The sequence below is a fragment of the Poeciliopsis prolifica genome, unplaced genomic scaffold (genome assembly GCF_027474105.1).
Source record: "Poeciliopsis prolifica strain line A6 unplaced genomic scaffold, Auburn_PproV2 SCAFFOLD045, whole genome shotgun sequence".
NCBI lineage: Eukaryota > Metazoa > Chordata > Actinopteri > Cyprinodontiformes > Poeciliidae > Poeciliopsis > Poeciliopsis prolifica.
This window is the reverse complement of record NW_026562420.1, coordinates 3,498,773-3,522,139: the sequence shown is the minus strand read 5'-3', so window position 1 is coordinate 3,522,139 and position 23,367 is coordinate 3,498,773. Positions and strand designations below refer to the sequence as shown.

The following is a 23,367-nucleotide window of genomic DNA, read 5'->3' as shown; positions in this document are numbered from 1 at the left end:
AGAGAAAATCCAAGCCCTAAGAAAGAAAGAGAAGGAAAACTTTGAGCTGTTGCTTAGACGTAACAAAGAGGAATTTGAGTTGGAACTTCAGCGACTACATCACAAAGCTGAGCTGGATGCACAGGTGCAACACAATCAGCAAAAGATGCAAGCCTTCACAGCAGATCTCCATTCTACGCCGAAAATTGGCAAAATTCCTACGACACAACAACCCTCGCCATTCCAGATGGCAGATGATTCGATTTCACAACTGCTAGAGTTCTCAAGGCAGCATTATCAAGCACAAGTTGACACTCTCAGGCTCCCACCAACTGATCTAATCAAGTTTGACGGTGAACCCCTTCAGTATTGGAAGTTCATGAGGCTTTTCACCACTATGGTGGACAAAGAGTCTATTTCTGCTGAAGAAAAGTTAACTCGTCTGCACCAGTACACAGAAGGGAAGGCTCGAGATGCTATTAGTCACTGTCTGTACAATTCTGATCCCAACGCAGGTTTCAAAGAAGCACTAGACCGACTAAAATCAAGATTTGGAAATCCTCATTCCATTTCTCAAGCTTGGGTTGAAAAGGTTTTGAACTTTAAAGAGATAAGAGACAATCTGCAACTCAGAGATTTCGCAGACCTGCTGAGAGGCTGTAAAGACACGCTTGCTGCAATGAAATGTGAGGAAGAGCTCAGCGGCCGCCGCACATTATTTGAGATAATTAGCAAGCTACCATCAGATCTCAGGGCCAAGTGGCTAAATAAAAACTACGGAAGGACGTCTACCGAAACTTAATGACGTCGTGAACTTTGTGGAGACAGAAGCTGAAAAGAGATCTGATCCAGTCTTTGGTGGGCTAATTGGCTTCAAGAAATATGAGAAACCAAACAACTTTACATCACCTACCAAAGTCTCAAAGAAACATCGTCAAAGCTACCCCACCACTGTCAAAGCCGCTGCAGTCTGTGAAAGTAAGTCTGCACGCACCAAACAGCCAGCTTATTTAAAATGTCTTAAATGCTCAGAACAGCATTTCTTAAACCAGTGCCCAGGCTTCCGATCACTAACGGTGCCAGAGCGCCTGGCGTTTGTTCAAGAAAAAAACCTGTGTCAAAACTGTTTCAAGATTGGGCACAGTGCTGAGATTTGCACGCGCAACTGGGTGTGCAACGTGCCTGGCTGTGGACAGAAACACAACAAATGGCTGCATCCTAACCACACTAACAGACAGGAGACAGCAGCAGGCCAGGACAGCACTGATGACACTAAAACTACCCAAAGAACGCAACCTAGCAGATCACCTAATGTCACATGTGGATTCGCTGGAGCTGCAAATGGTAAAGTTTGTTTACCTATAGTTCCTGTGGTCGTTAGGGGTAAAGCTACAAACATCAGTTCTGTTACATATGCATTACTCGATCCTGGCGCCAATACCAGTTTAGTGTCAGAAGAGCTGACCAAGAAGCTAAAGGTCAAAGGCAAGCCTGCAAGATTAGACCTTGACACGGTAGGAGGAAGCCAAGAAGGCATATTCACTCAAAGTGTGGATCTTGAGATTGACTCTCTGCATGATGGCAGCACCTACACACTTAATGGTGTGAGAACACTTAAGAAATTAAACATTGGACTTAGCTGTCTTGCGACACCAGACGAGGCAGCCAGATGGGATCACCTAGCAGATATCCCTATTCCCAGCATCAAGTCCAACGATGTGCACCTTGTCATTGGACAAGATGCTCCTCGTCTCCTTAGAGCTGAAGAGTACCGCGTAGGAGGTGATGATGACCCTTACGCTAGCAGAACAGTACTCGGCTGGGCCATCAATGGTCCCATTGATCACAAAGAAGTTAGGAAGGTTAAGACTTACTTCCTCAAGTCAGATCAAAATCTACAAACACAGGTGGAAAGGTTTTGGAAAATTGACGACCCTGCTTCAGAGAACAATCTGTCAATAAATGACCACAAGGTGATTAAACTGTGGGAAAACTCAGTTACCAAAGATGGCTCACATTATACCTTAGACATACCTTTTAAGAACAAAGCAGTGACACTGCCTAACAATATCAACTTAGCGACACGGAGACTACAACTACTGGAACGCAGATTAACAAAGGACCCAAACCTGAAAGACAAGTATGTTAAAGCAATGAAGTCAACTATTGATAAAGGATATGCAGAAGAAGTCCCAGCTTTGTCGCCTGATCACAATGAGGGCAAAGTTTGGTACCTCCCACATCACGCAGTGACTCATCCTCGCAAGCCTGAAAAGGTGCGAGTTGTTTTTGACTGCGCAGCAAAGTATGACGGAGTATCTCTCAATGATGTCGTCCATCAGGGCCCAGATCTAACAAACAAATTAATAAACGTGTTGATCCGTTTCCGACAAGGTCCAGTTGCTGTAATGGCAGACATTGAGGGCATGTTCAATCAGATACATGTAACTCCAGAACACAGAGATGTGCTAAGATTCCTCTGGTGGAAGGACCACAATCCTAATAATGAGGTAGTTACTTACCGGATGACATCCCACCTTTTTGGTGGAGTGTGGTCTCCAAGTGCAGCAAGTTTTGCATTAAAGAAGTGTGCATCAGATCACGCACATCTGTACGATGCAGATACCATCTCCACTGTAGAAAGAAACTTCTACGTAGATGATTGCCTGAAATCCTCAGACTCACCTCAACAGGCCATCCGTCTAGCGGCACAGCTGATCGACCTACTCATGCATGGTGGGTTTCGCCTGACAAAATGGACTAGCAATTCAACTGAGGTTCTACAGTCTATCCCGCCTGAGGAGCATGCAAATCAACTACCATTGTTGGACCTGGATGGAGATTTGTCTTTGGAGAGAGCTCTGGGAGTGTTTTGGGACATAGCAGATGACTGCATCACCTTCATCATCAAGGTCAGGAACAAACCCAACACAAAAAGAGGCATGCTAAGCACAATAAGCTCAGTTTATGATCCCCTGGGGTTAGTTGGCCCATTCATTTTACGGGGAAAGGCACTGTTCCAGGCGCTATGTCGCTTGAAGCTAAGTTGGGATGAAGCTATCCCAAATGACATTGCTGAGCAATGGGGCCGGTGGTTAGATGACCTACCAAAACTCTGCAGACTGCGGGTGCCCCGATGTCTCAGACCTGAAGGTTTCACTGCAGCTTCAGTCACCATGCAACTTCATCACTTCTGTGATGCTTCAGAGTTAGGTTATGGTGCTGTTAGCTACCTTAGGGTTGTAAGCAACGATAACATCTACTGTAATATCGTTCTCTCTAGGAATAGGTTGGCTCCTGTTAAACCAAGCACTATTCCAAGATTAGAACTGGCAGCCGCTGTAGTAGCAGTACAGCTTGATCAACAAATCCATCAAAGCTTTGAGCTACCCCTTCTAGATTCTGTCTTCTGGACAGACAGCACTATTGTCCTACATTACATCAGAAACGAAGAGAAACGGTACCAAACCTTTGTTGCAAATAGAGTTTCACAAATCCGTGAAGTCTCACAAGCCTTGCAGGGTTTAGTTCTGTTTGCACAGAACTAAACCCTGCAGATGATGTTTCAAGGGGACTGTCTGCTGAGGAACTTACAAACAGTGAGCGTTGGCTCAAAGGCCCTGCCTTCCTGTGGCAAGAAGAAGAATTATGGCCTTGCCAGCCTGATCTAGGAAGCTTACCTCCGGAAGCAGAGGTAAAGAAGTCAAGTCAGACATATGCAATGTCTTCTAAGCTCACCATTCAATCAGCAATTGACTGTTTCATTCAGAGGTATTCCTCCTGGTACAAACTCAAACGAGCTATTGTACTGATCCTACGAGCTAAGAATATCCTTCTGAAGAAGTATGAACTCAAGCTAAGTGATCCAATAACACCAAATGAAATGAAACTGGCAGAGATTTCCATCATTGAATACGCTCAGCGCACCCACTTGACTGGTCCAATGAAAGGAGAAAGCATCAAGAAATTAGCTCCTGTACGACTCAGTGATGGATTACTCCGTGTCGGAGGAAGACTTACCAATGCTCCAATAACTGAAGCGGCAAAACACCCTGCAATTTTGCCTCAAAACCACCATATTACCAAACTTATCATTTGGCATTTTCACAAGCTCACAGGTCATTCTGGAGTTGAAAGGGTGCTTGCTGATATCAGACAATTCTTTTGGATTGTCAGAGGCCGCGCATCTGTGAAGCAAGTCCTAGCACAGTGTGTACCTTGCAAAAGACAAAAGGCTCCAATCAGTACTCAGTACATGGCTGATTTGCCCATTGATCGTGTGACTCCATGTAAGCCGCCTTTCGCTCACGTCGGAATTGATTACTTTGGACCCATCACCATCAAAAGAGGACGGAGTGAGGTGAAGAGATATGGATGTCTATTCACTTGCCTAACTACCAGAGCTGTCCACTTGGAGGTGGCACACAGCTTGGACACAGAATCATTTATCAACGCTCTTCAGCGATTCATGGCTCGCCGTGGGACACCCCAACTGATACGTTCGGACAATGGGACGAACTTTGTTGGTGCTCGTCATGAACTGCGGAAGGCTCTGGAAGGATGGAACCAGCAAAAGATCGAGGATCATCTACTCCAGCGAGAAACTCAATGGAAGTTTAATCCTCCGCCTCGCATATGGGGGGTGTATGGGATAAAGTACTGACTGTCTTGGATGTTTTAACCATTTTTGCTTTTACAAATCCGTTATGATTTTTAAACAAATGTGGCTTTGTTTAAAAAAAAATGAATAAAATGTCTCTAATGTCAAAAGAAAAAACTTTTCTCTACAAATGGAGATCACCTGAATGCAGTGAGTGTGTCTCAAGTGATTGTAATATAAAGACACCTGAATCTGGAGGGTCCAACTAGTTAATAATTATTCCCGGATACAATTAAAGCACAAAGACAAAAGAACACTCCCAAAAAATCAGTGAGAACATTAAAAATACAAGACAGGGCATATATACAAAAAGGAACATTCCTTAAAGTTCAGTTCAATCTATCAAGACATGGAATGAATATGATCCATGAGTTCATCTGCCAAGATCAGGTCATCCCCACAAACTCATAAAGAATACTTAGAGTGGACGCTAAGTTACCATGACTACAAGCTTCAAAAGCTGAGTTAGAGAGACCTTCCAGAGAACAACTGATACAGGGTTATTCACCAGTCAAAGCTTCACAGCAAAGTAGTGAGGAAGTCTCTGGTGAAGGAAAGTCATGTTGTTACTCGAGTGGAGTATCAACATGTGCAGTGTTTGCACACTGCGCATCATCTCAAACACACCATCCACTGTGAAGCCATGTCATGGCAGCATTGTGGACAAGTCTTTGAAAGCTTGTCAAGTTAGAAGGTGAAATGAATGTAGCAACATAAAGGGATGTTAATTTGTTTCCATCTGCAAGAGAACCATGTCTTCTGAAAACATTTGTTTTCCAGAAAAACGATGACCTGAAGCTGCAGCTACACAGAAGGATGAAAGACAACAAGACGAATGTTCTGGATGGCCCAGTCAAACCCCAGATCTCAAATAGATACAGTTTGTGGCAGGACTTGAACAGGACTATTCATTGCCGATTCCTACACAGCCTGACAAAGCTTAAAAAGTTTTGAAAAGAAAAAATGGAAAACTCATTTCTTAACACTGAACTGTCCACACATACAAGCCTGACTGGAACCTGTCCACACAGACTCTGTACTGCAGCCAAACATGCATCTGCTAAATACTGACTTGAAGGGGGTGAATTTATTTTAATAATCACCTATTTTATCTTAAATACGCTCATTCAAATAGGGTTATTTTGAACAAATAAGATTGAATTTTGACATTAAATGGGCATTTTGTAGTTTTTAGTAAAGGTGGAGGGAGGGTTAAAAAAAACACCTTTTGTTTATCATGATTGTTATGTACAAGGGTGAAAATAATCCCAGGGGCCAGAGGTTGAATACTTTTTCTAAGCATTGTATAACAAAGCTGGTATAAAAATAGCAAGTCAAAATTGTATTGCTGTCAGCAGAGACTCAGTTTCTTTGACAATGGCAAATACAGCTGGATGTTTATGGATTTTTTTTTCTTTTTGTTGTTTCTGCATCTCTGTTTTGTTTGTGTTTGTTTTTTTTACGGCTGTGCTTCGAGAGGCCATGTTGAATTAGGTTTACTGCTGCATTTAATCTTTTGTATGTTAGCTAGTTTGTTATAGTTAATCTTGTCTTCTGCTTCCCCTGCATATTCACACTTGTCAAATACATCCATCTCTGGTTATACTTGAGCCTGTGGTTTCTGGATTCATAGTTTCTAATACATATTATGTTTCTGGGATCATGATGAATATATTTTTACTGCTCCTGGTCTCCAAGGCATAGGTCTTTTCACTTTCTGAAGATGAGGTACACAATGCTCAGCCATTCAGTAAAATTTGGGAGATTTGGTAACCCAACTTTTAATTGGTATTCTCAAACTTTAGAAATTTCTATAACTTTTGTTGCAAAAGTTAAAAATGGATTGTCATCTAGCCTTGCTTGTCAAATCATTATACACTTTTAATAATGGTTCTAACCAAAAATATGGGCAAATTAGGAAAATAATGATTTTCTTACAGATGTCTTCCAACTGGAAATAAAGAAAATATCATCCTCGTTTGAATATCTTGTCTTTCCCATTCTGAAGAATGGCTAGGAGAAATTGTCACCCTTTGTCAAAAATATGCTTAGACCAGCTAGACTGAATGTTATTGAAAAAAAAATTATGTTCATAGAAATTCTGATCAACTTAGAGAAGTACATTATGAAATGGTTCTGTCCAACTGCAGTGGCTAAAATGCAGCTTACCACTCTCAGCATGTGAATGTGTGTGTGAATGGTTGAATAACTGAACATAGTGTGAAGTGCTTTACTCTATGTTCAGTCATTCACTCACACGCTGATGGTGGTAAGCTACATTGTAACCTAAGCTGTCTTATAGAAGTGAGGCTACCATGCAGCGGCACCACTGGACCACTGTCCGCCACCAGTGGGAAAAGCGGGAAAAATGCCTTGCCCAAGGACACAACGACTAAGTCAAACCAGCAACCCACTGATTACAGGACTAACGCCTCTAGCACCATCATTGCTGGTGCTGGACGGACCTCCATTTCTCTCATTGTGAGACCACTAGCACCAACCGGCCGGTGCTTGTGGCCATAGGGTTCCAAGGGCTGGAGTCTGTCAAGTAGGTGAGTTACTTTAAAGGGAGTAAATATTTACGTAATTATTTTTTGTTACACTTTTTTATTTTATTTTATTTTTAACTTGTTGATTTGTAAAATAAATAGGATAAAACATTCACGGGATGAATACTTTTAACATCCCCTTTACCTGTTTTTTTTTTTTTTTATAGAAAATTTGGTAACACGTTATTTGAAGTGGTGTGCATAAGACTGACATGATACATTCATAAACATGACATAACACTTGTCATGAACATGAAGAATCTTCATAAATGTTTAGGACTACTGCCATGAAGTGTTATTTGGTAAATAATTAAATAATGATAATATTAATGCAAAGTTGACCCTTTTGCTCTTAATGAAACTTAGCAATAGAAGTGCTATTATTTACCAAATTGGAACTTTCAATGGACTATTCGTGCAACTTTGCTTTAAAAATGTGACTATGGGATGTTGTGACGTGGGGGTTTAGCACAGTCCAAATATGGAGGCCTTAGCCCTCGACTCGGCTGTCGCAGGTTCGATTCCTGTCCTGTCATTACCCCGTCTGTCATTACCATCTTTCACTATCAAATAAAGCCCAATAGAGCCAATAAAACTTTTTTTTTTTTAAAGTGCCATTATTTACCAAATGACACTTTATGACAACACTTATTGACAATCCTTCATGTTCATGACAGCCTTTTGCACACCCCTTTAAATAAAGTGATACCAAAAATGTAACTTGCTATAGTTGAACATATTGGCTTTGTTCATATTTTTACCAGGTGCCCCATTAACTTTGAAGAGTGTTGTAAGTGATGCTTTCTAACTAGTCAGGCACCCATTAGTTTGACACTAATGCACTGGAGAGATGTTCCCTCCAGTGCAGATGGAAAGCTTTTCAGTGTGAATATATTGGAATAATGTTTCCATATGTGGCCTATAATGCACGCAGTAATAGCTAGGTGTAAGAAAGTATATTTTCTAGACATTTAATCAAGGCAGGGCTCAAGTTGTTGGACAACAGTGTTAGACTGAGAAGAAACAAATACTGAACAGCAACTGTTTACAGCTGCCACTTTGCAGAGAAACCAGGCTGTGTTTGTCCTTCCAGATGTTAGCTGTGAATATGGAGGTTCAGTCATTTCTTAGTAAAAATCAGAATTTGTATTGTGTTGTTGAGGACCTTTGCAAATTTAACACATTTTTCTGTGGAAACAGAATGATCTCAGACATGCTACCAGTTCCGTTTGCTCTGCTCCTTAGCTGAGCTAGAAGGGGTTAGATCTCAAGACCTGTGATGAAAACGCAGCTAGAGAATGACAACCAGAATCAGAATCGAGGGCTGGAGTCTGTTCTTCTTTATTGTCACTACACTAACTGGATCATTCTAGCTCCTAACTGTATTTTTCTCATAAATCAAGTCAAGAGAAACATCATTCGATCTCACCTCATAAAATTTAATAGCTAGGGAGATTTTCTAAAACTATGACTTGCAGATCTACCTGAGAATAACAGCCACAAATAAAATAAGCCAGGAGGTTAAGACAATTGAAAGACAATACCTGGAGAGAGGCAGAGACAGAGGAAGAGCGAGAGAGAGAGAGCGAGAATAGTAAGACATAAAAGGTAGCAGAGGAGAATAAACTAGAGGTGAAAGCATTAAAGGAGTTTTGGAGTGAATGACGCAGCAGTGTGTCTTCAGCGAGTGACAGCAGGTGAGGAGACCAGGTGTAAATTATTAAAGTAGTTCAGCAGAAAACCTCGGCAAATGGCCCTACCAATATGGGACATCCTGAGCTGGGACACACAGCTTCTCCAAACCACACACACCCCTACATACACACACATCCAACTATGCAGACACTGAGAGTAGCATCCTGCCGTAGAGGTAGAGCAAAGCAGAAAGAACATTCATGTTTAATTAACGACCCTCCATTTCAGCATGTTAGTGTTCTTATGCTACATACTGTGACCCCTCTCCCTCCCCCCTCCCACCCCAACACACACACACTAAGAACTGGGAAGTAAAGAGAAGAGAATAAGAGTGCTGGCAGAGGAAGAGCGAGCATATATGGGGATGGGGCAAAGCCAACAACATGTCTTAGTTCCCAGAGTGGTCTCGTGGCAATGTAAGAACAGAATTCCCAGCTAATCTAGCTCATCTCTAGGGTTTTCACGTGCTTATTTTTCTTCTCCATACCACATTGAGTCCCTGAAGCAAATGTAAAAGCACATCATCCAGACCTCTGTATACAATTCCTCACTGTTATGCACTAAAACGCAAAACAGTGTTTCACTTGATGAGAGTGAAAGCTCGACGCTGCAAGAAGTCAGATCAAAGAGTAAAAGCTCTCCTGCTGATGAATGTGTGGAAATGAAGACAGCAGTCCTGGTAAGCCTTCAGAGATGTGTTAAGACCACAGTTTGCTTCATAAAACATAATTCCTTGTAAATCTGCAAAGCATTGCCTTCCTTCAGATACATTTATGTTCTTTGTGTTTGACTGAATTGTTGTTAAAAGGTTCAGGGTCAGACTTTTATGAGACAGAAGAAATATTTTCTGTCCATTTTGACAGCATCTGGTTGAGGTGCAATGATATGATAAAGAAACAGAGAGAGACAGCAAGCTAGCTAGCTGGAGCTAGTCATGTCTTCTAACTCATAAACATTTAAACAAATCAGTGGAAGTCAGAATTGAAGGTGCTTATTACTGTATCCTGAATCAGATATTTCTTTGAGAAAATTATGAAACAGCCTTATTGGTAAAGCAATGAAAATGAAGCAACAACTGACCCTTTTCAGGTTGCTGATGTATATATATATATATATATATATATATATATATATATATATATATATATATATATATATATATATATATATATATATATATATATATATATATAAAGAGAATAAAAGAAAAGGCAGGAACTTGGAGCAGGAATATGACATATCATGTTTAAGCTATCACAGAAATATATCATGAACATATCAGTTTTGTGGCTGTATCACTCACCCCTAGCATAAACATAATAAAGTATAACCAAAGTTATTGTTACGTTAGGTGAGGTAGCTTATCCTGTGTAAAACTACAATAACAAAACAAATAAAAAAATACTGATATGCATTTCTAACTAAATTTGTTCAAATTCTGCATAAAAACATAAGACTAAACAAAAAAAAGAATTTAAAGGAGCTTACTTCTTTTATTACAAATATGTTTTTTAAATAAAAGCTTTCTTGAGTAATGTTCTTTCTCCACAGTATTTATCAGTTTTCAGGGGGAACCAGCAGTGTCTGTTTCTGTTTATGTGATTCACAGTGATGAGTCTAAGGCTTGCTGAATGGCTGATAAAAATGACAACTGGAGAAAGCCTTTCCTTGAAATATGTCATAATCATGACAGTTAAGTTTGCACTTTGGCAGCTTAACGCTGCTTTAACACCAAGTATTTCACACTTGTTCTGCCCGCCTCCGTGTGCTGTATGTCCATTATTTTAGAGCACTGAGCCGCTTGCTTGAATCTTAAACTGAATCGTAAATCTACTTTCTGGGCAGCATCATTTTTCATTGCAGATATTGTGCTCTCTGTGAAGAAACCTGTCTAGAAAATTACTAAACTCAGCTCAAATGCTAAATGTACCTTGGGAAGAGAATGAATTGATGCTGCTTAAGTATAAAATTCATTTGAAAGAATCTTAATTGAATATGGCTGTGGAGAGTATCAGGCTCCTAACAATGTCTTGATTTTTTGTTAGTCCACAATAATAAAAGCAAATTACTGAAGTTCTGTCTCCTCATACTACTGATCTTATCAGAGCAGAAAGCAGGTATAAAAGCAACATTTATGCAGCCGAGACATAATATATTGAAGCATTTTATCTTCAGAGCAAATTATTTTTGTTGGTGTGAGGCTGTTATGTTGTGTAAGTTTTCACAACACTAATGCCTAAATGTGTTTGATGCTGTGAAATTAGTAGGGCTGCTAATAGAGCTAATAGAGCTGCTGAAAAGCGCTGAGACATTGTTCATTGTGATGCTGTCGCCATCACAGTTTGAGTGTCAAACACGACACATGTGGCAACCTGACTGAAAACCCTCACAGCCTCTGTAACTGAGCTTGTGTTTGGCACAGAGACTGTGATACGTTATTACATCTAATGAGTTTATTCAATGTTTTAATCAAACAATTTGCAGAAAAATAAAGGCCACAGCTCTGAATAATGATTCATTTCTTCAGCAATTTTTCAAGAAAACTTCCCCAACTGTTTCTGATTAAAGGTGTATTTAACTTAATAAAAAATCACAATCAGAAATCAGACAAATTTTTCCATTTAAAAATTTTTGTTACAGCTAAACCTAGCTGGGAGAGGAGATTCGAGGGTTTCTCTATTCACAAGATAATGAGCTCCTGGGATTCCTTTTAATACTGTTTGAGAACAGAAAAACATAAACTACTGCTGTATTCAAAAAGTTGATGTCTTTCTTAAAAAAATAAAATAAAATAAAAAACTTACCATACGTCATAACCATGACACCACTATATATTTTCCACTTAAATCCAGTTAAAGACCAGATGGTCATTATCCCCTCACACATTTTTCTCTTTAAGTGAATCTCCTATGGAACCAAGAGAAAAGCTTATAATGTCTATTTGATGATTTATTCTCTAACTGTGACTCATCACCTCTCTGGTAGTTGGCTGATTTTAGTAAGTTGGCCCTTACTTTAAACCAGACATAAAACATGCTTTTATTTCCAGGACAGCGCCCACAGGAACCTTTGTGCAGGCTGGTTAGTTACCGGCCACAAACAGTGGCGCCTCTCAACTGCAAGCTGCCAAAAAAAGACCATATGCTTGTACTTTTGGCCACGGAGCAGTTCAATTAGAGCAGTAGGGGGTTAAGTACCTTGTTTAATGACATACTGACAGCACAGATTAAGGACAAGACAGAGATCTTTTATTTAGTTTTTTTGACATTGTTCTCAGTAGGAAGTTTAAGCCACTGACCTTCAAGTTGCCACTGAGGTCTCCAAACCTTCAAACTCACTCCCACCTCTCTCCCCCACTTTCTGTTTTGCTTTTTATCTTTTCTCACAAAATACACACACACGCACACACACTGCCCGATCCCCAGTCAGTTTCAACTTCAAAAGACTGCTTGCTGTATTGCAACAGTCATTGGTTCCTGTGTTTTGTCTTTTGTGCCCTGAGAGATTTAAAAGCTAAACAACCAGTTGTGTTTCTATCAAAGCTTCTTCAGTTTGTCTGTCAGTCAGCAAGCTCTACAGTCAGTGCCATGGGGAAAATTCAAATAAGAGAGAGATATGTGCACCCTTAACTCTGTGCTGAGTATCGACTAAAATAAAGCCCCAATAATAAAGTACATCTTTATTTGCTTTTATTAAAACAAAGAAATCTATCTGGTGACCAGCTAAGCAATGACATAATACAGCTAAATCCACCTCCTGGTTTGGTCTTGCATTGCTCAGCTTTAGTTGCGACATAAAAAGCTTTTTAACAACACATGATTGTCTGCTAAAATAAAAGTTATACACTTGAGAATGCTGTGTGTTCTATAAAACATCTTCCCCTGACTCTACAAAGACACTCCAGTGTGTGGATTTATTGTCTACAGAATCCATTTGCTTACTTTACATCCATCTGGCTACTTATTCATCGTAGAAACATTTAAAAAGAGTTAAGCAAAAAAAGACAGTTTAATCTTTTCCTTTTTGATTGTGTTCAGGCTTGTACCTCATCATAGTCATATTTTTTTCTATCTGCATCTTGCTCCAGTTCTGACCAGCAATGTAACTCTGATTGATGGTCATTCACTGCTGTCATCACAAAGAATACTTTACATAAGTGGCTTCAATATATATAAAACACATAAATATGTTAGACACTTATATTAGCCAGTGATCATGCTTTTTTTTAACATAACAGTTTTTGTTTTCTCCATGATGGTAAAATATAGATATAACCTTATCTCAAGAAAAATGTGGTTTGGCCTAAAAAGTCCCAACACTGGTTATTTGTAAGGGACATTTTGATGCTGACATACCATCTGTCGTCAAACATCTTATCTCAACATTTTTATCAAAATAATAAAACACAAAAACAATGTTGCTACAGCTAATTGTCTGTAAAAGATAATTTGTTCTTTCCTTATAATTTTTAATTCAATTTATTTCAAATTCAATAAAAAAAATATGTATCCCCAATGGAAAATCAAGAGACACATGAAGCATAATAAAATAAAATAAATAAATAAGTAAATAGTGATCACAAATGACTCCTGTAGTTACTTAATAGTCTGACTATTGATTCCCTGCTCTACTCGTTTTGACATAAAATGTGTTTTATGCTCTCCCATTAGCTATAAGTGGTATCCTCCCTTAAGCCAGGCCAAACGTTTTGAGGCTAAGAGTTACTTTTTCTCTCACCAGCTGGCTGTCATCTACCACATGCATAAAAATTGGTCATAGTAAGAAGCTGGTTGCAAACCAGCAGGTGTCAATCAGTTATGGTAGATCTAAAATTTGGTTTGATGATCTAAATGTGAGAAAGTACAGACTGGTAGGAGAATCCATAGAGAAGTGATCCCCAACCCTGTTCCTCAGGGCCCACTGCCCTGCATATTTTAGGTGTTTCCCTGCTGCTTTACATCTGGATTAAATGAACAGGTGATTAAGCAGCTACTACAGGAATTGCAGGAATGCAAAGGAGGTAATAGAATCATATGAACCAGCTATGCTGTCGTCTGGACTCATCAAAAGCGTGCAAGACAGCGGTCCCTGAGGACCAGGGTATAGGACTACTGCAGTGTTAAGTTAAAAGCACATCTTTTGAAGTCGGAATATTTTTCCTTCAGCAAGATTCAGAGGATTCACCTCAAACCACACGTTAAACTGGATTTTATTTCAATGTTATTTTCGCGAACATTAGCTCCTCATTTTCAATAATAGAACTATACAGCTTGAAAAAGCTTGTAATTTTGTAAAAAAAAAATCTCATCAACATCAATATTTCAATAAATCAGAGACAAAAAATAATTAGCACCATGTTTGATAGAAAAAGCCCAGTAAAGAGGATCTTTACAGCACAAGTGCTCATATCTTCTGTCTATGGTCCCAATACATTTCCAAACACTCACCTGGCATATTCCATAAATAGGTCTTTACTTTACAACCCATTAACTTCCTAAAGTCACAGAAAAATTATAAGTACAGTGTTCATATCCTGTTTTCGATGATCATGTCACAAAACTATTTTTGGTTTGACAAAAACCATCACAATGCAAAACAAAAACCATCTTTCATTTAATTTCATTTTCATTCAAGTATTGATGTATTGTTTGATATGGTGGTCCACAGATCGATCTATCTATCTATCTATCTATCTATCTATCTATCTGTCTGTCTGTCTGTCTGTCTGTCTGTCTGTCTGTCTGTCTGTCTGTCTGTCTGTCTGTCTGTCTGTCTGTCTGTCTGTCTGTCTGTCTGTCTGTCTCCCTGCCTGCCTGCCTCTGTCTCTATGTCATACATCACAACTGCGTGTTATTCCAAATGCCAAACTTTTTGAACACAAAAAAGGTTAAGGTATTTTTTTGTAGGTGACTCACCTTATCAGCCATTATCATAGAGGAGCCTCCATGAACACCCAAAACTGGAAGCTGTGTCTGAACAGACAGGAAGTCTAGGATCTGGGCGATGGCCTCCTGATCGGTGCCATCAGCAAACACAAGGCCATGGAGACCTTCGCGAGACACAAGCCCACAAACCTGAGACAGAGTGAATAAACCAAAAGAGTTTACGCACATGCCAGGACTTCACAATACATCTTCAATCCATCCATCCATCCATCCATCCATCCATCCATCCATCCATCCATCCATCCATCCATCCATCCATCCATCCATCCATCCATCCATCCATCCATCCATCCATCCATCCATCCATGCGGCCTTCCATCCATCCATGCGGCCTTCCATCCATCCATGCGGCCTTCCATCCATCCATGCGGCCTTCCATCTTCTCCTTGTCTTGAGTCGGGTCGCGGGGGTAACAGCCAAAGAACCCTGTCCCAGACTTCCCTTTCTCCAACTTCACTGCAGATGCTGCACCTATCCGTCAGTCAAACTCCTGTTCCCTTTTTCCCAATTTGTGAACAAGTTCCCAAGATACTTAAACTCCTCCACTTGGGATGAGACATCCCTCCCGACTGGAAGAAGGCACTCTACCCTTTTCCGGCTCAATACCATCCCAGCAGCTTCACACTCACCTACAAACCACTCCAGCCAGAGCTGTAGATCATGACCTGATGAAATCAATAGCACCACATCATCTGCAAAAAGCAGTGCTGTGATCCTAAGGCCACCAAAATTGATCACCTCCACATCTTAGCAGTACTTAGAAACTCTGTTCATGAAATTAATTAACAGATTTGGTTGACAATGGGCAGCCTTAGTGGAGTCCAACTCTCACTGGAAACAAGCCCAACTTACTGCCAGTAATGCAAACCAGGCTCTGACACCAGTTATACAGAAATCTAACAGCCCGTATCAAAGGACCTGGTACCCCATACACCTAGAGGACCCCCACATAGGGTTCCCCAAGGGACACAGTTGAAAGTTTATTCCAAGTCCACAAAACACATGTAGACCAATTGGGAAAACTCTCATGCTCCCTCTAAGGAGCATGGGAGGCTGTCAACATATAATTACTTTTATGCTATTTTATAATAATCAACATTTTTCACCTCTCCTGGAACGTTGCTGTTGTCTCTGTTTTCTGGTTAATAGGGTAAACAGTTTGTATATGATTTATATTATTTTTATGATTTTTATGGCTTCTCTTCTGTCAGGAGAAAACACCAAGTTTATTAGTTTTTGTTAACAGATTTTGGTTGACCTCCTTGGTCAGGTCCTTAGACCTGACCAAGGAGGCTCTTCCTTAATCCAAGGTTCAACTTAATCCAAGGTTCAACTATCCAACGGACACTTCTCTGCAGGACCTCTAAATAGACCTGACCAAGGAGGCTTATGAGTGTGATCCCTCTGTAATTGAAGCAAACACTCTGGTCCCCCTTTTTGAACAGGATGACCTCCACCCAATCCAGTCTGCCAATCCAGTGGAACTGCCCTGGATGTCCATGCAGTATTGAGGAGTCGTGTCAATCAACACAAACCTACAACATCCAGAGCTTTAAGGAACATCAGGCGAATCTCGTCCACCTCCGGGGCCCACATAAGACCACTTTAACCACCTTGGCAACCTTGCCCCAGAGATTGGAGAACCCGACTCAGAGTCCCCAGGCTCATTTTCCTCAATGGAAGGCATGTTAGTGGGATTGAGAAGGTCTTCAAAGTATTCTGCCCACCACCCCACAAGGTCGGCAGCACATCACACCATCCCCACTATAAACAATGTTGGTGCTTAACCACTTCCCCCTCCTGAGACACCAGATGGTGGACCAGAATTGCCTTGATGCCGTGCTGAAGTCTTTTTTTTCCCATTGCCACCCAAACTCCTCCCACACCTGATATTTTGCCTTAGCAGCCACCCGAGTTTGGACTGCAGGTACACCATGTGTACCTGCATTTGTTGCCAATGGATCATCAGGGCGTTGAGGAGGCTGAAGGTTCTGGTCAGCTACGGGGCGTGTCTGGCCTAGAATCACACCCACCTTGAGTTTTGGAGGCTTTTGGGATGTCACAGGCATCGTGACACCATGTGTACCTGCAGAACACAGAAGTCCAAAAACCGACCATCACTCGAGTTAAGATCAGGGGAGCCGTTCCTCTCAACCACGCCCCTCCAGGTCTCACTGTCATTGCCAACGTAAGCATTGAAGTCCCCCAGCAGGACAAGGGAGTCCCCAGGAGAGGCACTCTCCAGTACACCCTCCAAAGACCCCAAAAAAGGGTGGGTAATCTGAACTGTTGTTTGGGGTGTAAGCACAAACAACAGTCAGAATACGTCTCCACACTTGTAGGCGAAGGAAGACTGTCAACATACAGGCACCAAGAAGTGGGGCAACAAGTATGCCCACTCCTGCCTGCCACCTCTAACCAAACTCCAGAGTGGAAGTATGTCGAGCCCCTCTCAAGGAGACTAGTTCCAGAACCAGAGCCATGCATTGAGGTGAGACTGACTATTTCTAGCCGGAACCACTCAACATCACACAATAGATCAGGCTCCTTCCCCACCTGAGAGGTGACATTCTACATCCCAGAAGCAGCTTCTGCAACCAAGAATCGGTTCGCCAGGGTCCCCTCCCCAGCCACCACCCATCCCACACAGCACCCAACCCCTTTCGCCCCTCCCATAGGTGGTGAGCCCATTGGAAGGGGGCCCCATGTCTCCTCTTCAGGCTCAGCCTGGCCAAGCTCCAAGGGGTAAAACCCCCGCCACCAGGCACTTGCCAACGTGTCCTAGTACCAGGCCTAATTTTTGATAACCACAGAACAACAGAAGGGGACCACACTGAATTTTTGTTAGTTTGAAGTTTAAAAGATTATTTTGTTGCCAAAGGGTGTCAGAAGTTTTGTTGTCATATGTGTAATTCCTTAAAATACCTAAGAATGTAAACTGTTCTTACCTCAATGATTACAGACTTTGGGTCTGTTTGGTTGATCTTCAGGATGAGCACAGAGGTTTCAAGTGGATCATCAGGGCGTTGAGGAGGCTGAAGGTTCTGGTCAGCTACGGGGCGTGTCTGGCCTAGAATCACACCCACCTTGAGTTTTGGAGGCTTTTGGGATGTCACAGGCATCGTGACTGAGAAGAGTAGGACCAAGGTCCAGCCCACTACACCCATCATACCCTACAGAACACAGAAAGGCAAATGGGAAGAATGAAATCAGTACTTTTGTCCTGAAAAGTGACAGTGACGTTAAATGTAAATTCTGTATTAATATGATTTGTGTTCTTCAGCGCATTTGATAAACTCTGGAAATTATGGAAGAAAATACAAAAAAACAAAACAAAAAAAACCCCCAGAAATTAACAAAATTTCCTTGAGGAAAAATCTATCAGAACATTTTAATAATTTTTGAGCTAACAATGATTGTCTACATGCCATCTGAATGGAAATCTCATTATAGTAAGTGTCTGTCAAATAATGAGGTACATCCAACATAAAAAAACAAAACGGTTTTATTATTCTTTAATCAATCCTAAGTGTTTTTACAACAAAACCTGTTGCATAGGCTATTGCCTCAGACTGTAACACTCCAGAGAGTTGCCTTTTAGAAAATAAGGTAATTGGTCTGGAGAGGCTTGTTTGGTGTCAGAGCTAGAGAAAACTGGATGGAAGGTTATGTCCCACTAGTTCAGAAGAATTTCATTTTGTCTGGAAATACAGTCTCACAACATACATAAGTTTTTTTGTAGTGCTAGGAAAGCAAATTTGTTATTATAAGAAAAAAAAGAAAAACACAACATTGCTTTTTCAGCATTATTTTCAGGCCAATAAAGCAGTTAGGATTTCACAAGCTCCTTCATATTAAAGAAAATGTTTTAATTAGTAACAAAATTCAGACATAATTTGTGTAATGTATAGCTATTTTCATACCTTTACTTAAGACATATTTTTTTGTATGAAAATACTTTTTCATACAAAAAAAATAATTTAATATTTTTATTGTATGAAAATAGTGGCAAGATCAATTAAGTTTGTGATTGTTTGAACTAAAATAATGTGTGGAAGATATAAGTATTTGGAAAACTATTTCAAGCTGTGCTAACAGGAAACAAGATTCCTTTATAGTTATTTAAAGGTTACAACTGCAAAAGCTACATGAATTAAAAGAACCCAACTAATATTGTTTGCTAAGTAACTTCACCTTTGTTTTTGTCCAAGAGTTCTGCAGAGATGTCCATTTGAGTCTTTGAGGTGTTCCGAAAAATATTTTCAGATTTTAATTTAGATATATTTATTTACAAACTATTTTTCACCATAAAAATATGTTATTTTTTTTCTGTCTGGATTCATGTGTCAATTAAAAGTTCCAAAAATACAGCAATTTCCAGTATCAATAAGGACAAGGTAACCAAGTCTAAATCTACAACATGTAAAGTTCAAATACAAAAGAGTCATCAAAAATCTGCTGAGGTATTTGCAAACCTGCGGTCTCATGTACAAAGCGTGTGTATGCACAAAAAATGTTTTTACCTGCTGTGAAGCCATGCAAACTGTTTCAGTGGCCAATAGTAAGCTCAGCACCAAAACTCACCTAAATACCCTAAAATCTGACTTCATGCAGTGTCTTTTAGCTCAACATTCTGTTTGGAAAATACTTTGTTGTTTAAACTTATCCAAGAAAACTTATATAAGAAAACTGAACCACATGTATTCCTATATATTTCATATAGACACAAAATAAATAAAAATACAACACTGACACTTTTTGGACCTTTGATTTATTAATTGATTGATTGATTGACGGCAATGGCAGACGTGACAGTAGCGCACTCTTTAAGGATCTCCAGCGTTTTCAAGAGCGCGTTTAAAACCATGCATATATAAAACTGTGGAGGACAAGATTATTGTAGAGGATGAATTTTTGCACTTTCTCTCAGTCCATTTCATTGAATTTGGGATGTATTAATGAAAGTTCTGCAGCCAAATGTGTGCACATTGCTTCACACATCAGAATTTTTTTTTTGTGTGTTGCACTTTTCAAAATTTGTCCCTACAAAATGACACATTCTTCTACACAAGACCCCTGGTGAGCAACGACAAGAAATGTCTTACTGCTCCACTCGTAGTATGCTAAGCTTGAAAGAAAAATAAAGAAAATTTTCATTTTGTCAATGATTTCAACTCATTATGTAGAGTACACTGCTTATGCAGAACTTTATAGGAATTATGACTTGCAATAAAACCTCCAGTATCTCTTACAGTGTAATTTACAGTAGTCATAGAAGAAATCCAGGAGTTTTGAGGGCAAGACTTGAAAGGCTTTGAACCGACTCCCTTGGTTTCTTAGATTGTCTTGAAGTTATCTTGATATACAAATTCAATTATGATGTCAGGTGTCACATACAAAAGCAAACATTAACAATAAGATAAGTATAAGATGAAGCAGGAAATATACTGTCATATTTCTGCCTGTTACTTTTTAGATATTTCCTAAGTTAACATCAAAAAGACTGACCAATTTAAGATGAGGGTTAAACTTAACTTTCTCTGCTAAACCTCTTAACAGGCTTCATGAGATGCCCTAAATCGCTCTTCCAGTGTCTGCCTTTATTTGAACATAATCTATGCCTGCAGGCAATGTGCATTTAAAGTGCCAGCGATTAATGGATAAAATAACCCTGAAATAAATGTAATCTGATTTCACCTCATTCGTGGGGTGTAGAGGGGAAAGTTTCCACATTGCTGAAGGCACACAAGTGTCTACATCAATCAATAACATTTACTGTAATGAAAAAAAAGCATGTCTTTCAATGGCATCAACTAAACAGAGTACCAGTCTAACTCAGAGGAGACTGAGCTGGGGTTCCCAGTTTCAACACACTTTCTGTTACCTTTCTCTGTAATGAGAGCAGATCTGAAAAGCGGCAGATGAGTAGAGGAAATGCAGTGTGAAATGCCTGGGGCTGAATGGGAGCTAATAAAACCATGATGTGAATGCTACATTGCATCTCAGCCAATTTTTACACCACTACAGTCCAGCAGAGCTGAAAAAGCACCCCAGGAGGAAACATCCCATATTCAAAATTAAGTTACTTCTTCCAAATGTCTTCATCTTCCAGCGTCCTTCTTTTTATCCATGCATCCAGGCAGTACCTGAATATCTTTCTCTGGAAAATCTCCTGATGTATGTGTATGAGTGTTGTTTTTTTAATACTGTATTTCCAGTTGGATGAGTGTGTATGATCCATGTCATCTTACACCCTGTCTAATCAGGTCAATAAGGAAAGTCAGTGTGTTTCAGTATGCTTTATCTGCCTTTGGTGCCCACAGAGTAGCCTTTAGCTCCAGCAGCACTTAGCATACGCTGCTAGATCACACAAAGCTGCACTCCTGACTAAAAGAGTTAGTGTCAGTTATCACCAAACAGGACAAGGCTACATGAACTTTTTTCAGGAGTCAGCCTCAGCACCAACACTACCAGGAAGTAAAGTGTGCTGTGGTTTGTAAAATGGTCAGATATAAATGAGGGTCACAGTTAATGACAACCAACCAGTGAGTTGCTGAGACAATTTAAATATTACACCAAATAAAAAAGATTTTTAACTGGGAGTCCAATTTTATGGGCTGTACATTCATGTAGTATCAAAGTATGTTAATGTCAAAGTAATTTTTATTTTTTTATTTAATGATGTCAGGTAAATAAAAACATGCAACATCAGATAAATGATTGCATAAATATTCACCCTCTTAAAAGTGGCTGACCAGATTCAACAATGATCCAGCCAACTGGTGCTTGTTGTGTCACAATGAGTGGAATGGAGATCACCTGAGTGCAGTGAATGTGTCTGAAGTGACACACATGTGTCTGGAAGGTCCATTCACTGGGTTATCAATGTTTCTGGCTACAATTACAACATGAAGACTAAACAATACCCCAAGCAAGTCAGAGAAAAGATTATTGAAACATACAAGTAAGAGGACGAATACAAAAAAACTGAACCTCCCCTAGATTTCAGTTAAATTCACTATCAGTAAATGGAATAAATCCAGCATGTTTTTTTTATTTTTCTTATTTGGCCTAGATTAGGCCGTCCTCACAAACTGAGTGAGAACAGCCATACAAAAATGACACTAGTGAGAGAGTACTAGGTCACCATGACTACCCTGAAGAACTTGCAAGTTCCAGCATCTGAGGTGAAAGATGATCAGCAACCAACACCTTTTTCACTAGTCAAACTTTTTTGAAACTGGCAATGAGGAAACTTCTGTTGAACAAAACTCAAGACGCCAAAAGCAAGGAAGGTATTTGGTGTAATGAGACCAAAGTGGAGCTTTTTGGCAGAGAAGAAACTGTTTGGCACACACCAAACAGTGCACATTATCACAAACACACTATCCCAATGTGAATTTTTATGGTAGTAGCATTTCACCTTTTTAGCAGCAGGCCCTAGAAGGCTAGGAAAAGCAGAAAATAAAATCAATGCAACAAAATATAGAAAAATCATACAGAACATTTTTTTACCTACAAGATGCCTAAATCTACATAGAAATAATTTAAGGACAAAAAAAAGATGGATGTTCTGGAGTGGTCGAGTCAAAGCCCAGAATCTATCTAATCAAGAATTTGTGGCAAGACTTAAAAAGTGCTGTTCACGGCTAATGCCCATGAAACATGAGAGAGCTTGAACAATTTTGAATGGAAGGATTAGGGCTATGGTCAGAGTTAGGGTTAGTGGAGTAAAATTCCAATGTCAGATCCGCAAGTCTGATTGAGACCTGCCTGTTCAAACAGACTTCGTCATTATTGTCAATATTTTGTAGAATTCTATTTTCACTTCGAGATTAAAACATTTTTTGTCTTTTTTTCTTTTTAACATTTTTTTATGTCAAAAAAGTAAAATTTTGTTTATCATAATTTATTTGTAAAATCAATTAAAGAGTTACATTTCCAGTAGTGTGAATACTTTTTGGGCTGCACAGTGGCACAGTGGGTAGCGCTGTTGCCTTGCAGCAAGAAGGTCCTGGGTTCAAGTCTTTCTGCACTGAGTTTGCATGTTCTCCCTGTGCGTGGGTTCTCTCCAGGTTCTCCGGCTTCCTCCCACAGTCCAAAAACATGACTGTCAGGTTAATTGGCCTTCCCAAATTCTCCCTAGATGTGTGTGCATGGTTGTTTGTCCTGTTTGTCTCTCTGTGTTGCCCTGCGACGGACTGGCGACCTGTCCAGGGTGTACCCCGCCTCTCGCCCGGAACGCAGCTGGAGATAGGCACCAGCACCTCCCGACCCCGTTAGGGAGAAGGGTGCTCAGAAAATGGATGAATACTTTTTATGGACACTATGTTACTGAGACCTTAACTTATATTTCTCAGACACCATACCTGTTTGAATTAACTTGAAACAAGCAACGCATAATTCTTTTTCTCCTCGGAATTTAAATCTAAATCTATGAAAATTGTGGCTTTGTTAATGCAAGAGACTGTTGTGGTGTTGCTATTATCAAATAGTGGAAAATAAGCAGCATGAGACGTAGTTCAGCTTCAGTTCTTTC

General features: G+C 40.0%; 1 protein-coding gene across 3 annotated transcripts in view; it reads right to left on the bottom strand.

The window, feature by feature from the left end:
• Positions 1 to 23,367, bottom strand: part of grin2ab (glutamate receptor, ionotropic, N-methyl D-aspartate 2A, b) — a 136,196-nt gene that overhangs the window by 86,387 nt on the left and 26,442 nt on the right. For 2 of the 3 annotated variants that reach the window (XM_055056482.1, XM_055056483.1), the window contains 2 exons: positions 17,777 to 18,001; positions 14,799 to 14,957 (listed from right to left, as the gene is read on the bottom strand). In XM_055056482.1, coding sequence (XP_054912457.1) covers positions 14,799 to 14,957; positions 17,777 to 18,001 — 384 coding nt within the window. Of the gene's footprint in view, positions 1 to 14,798; positions 14,958 to 17,776; positions 18,002 to 23,367 lie in introns of those variants that run through there. The other variant, XM_055056484.1, reaches the window with a different exon arrangement.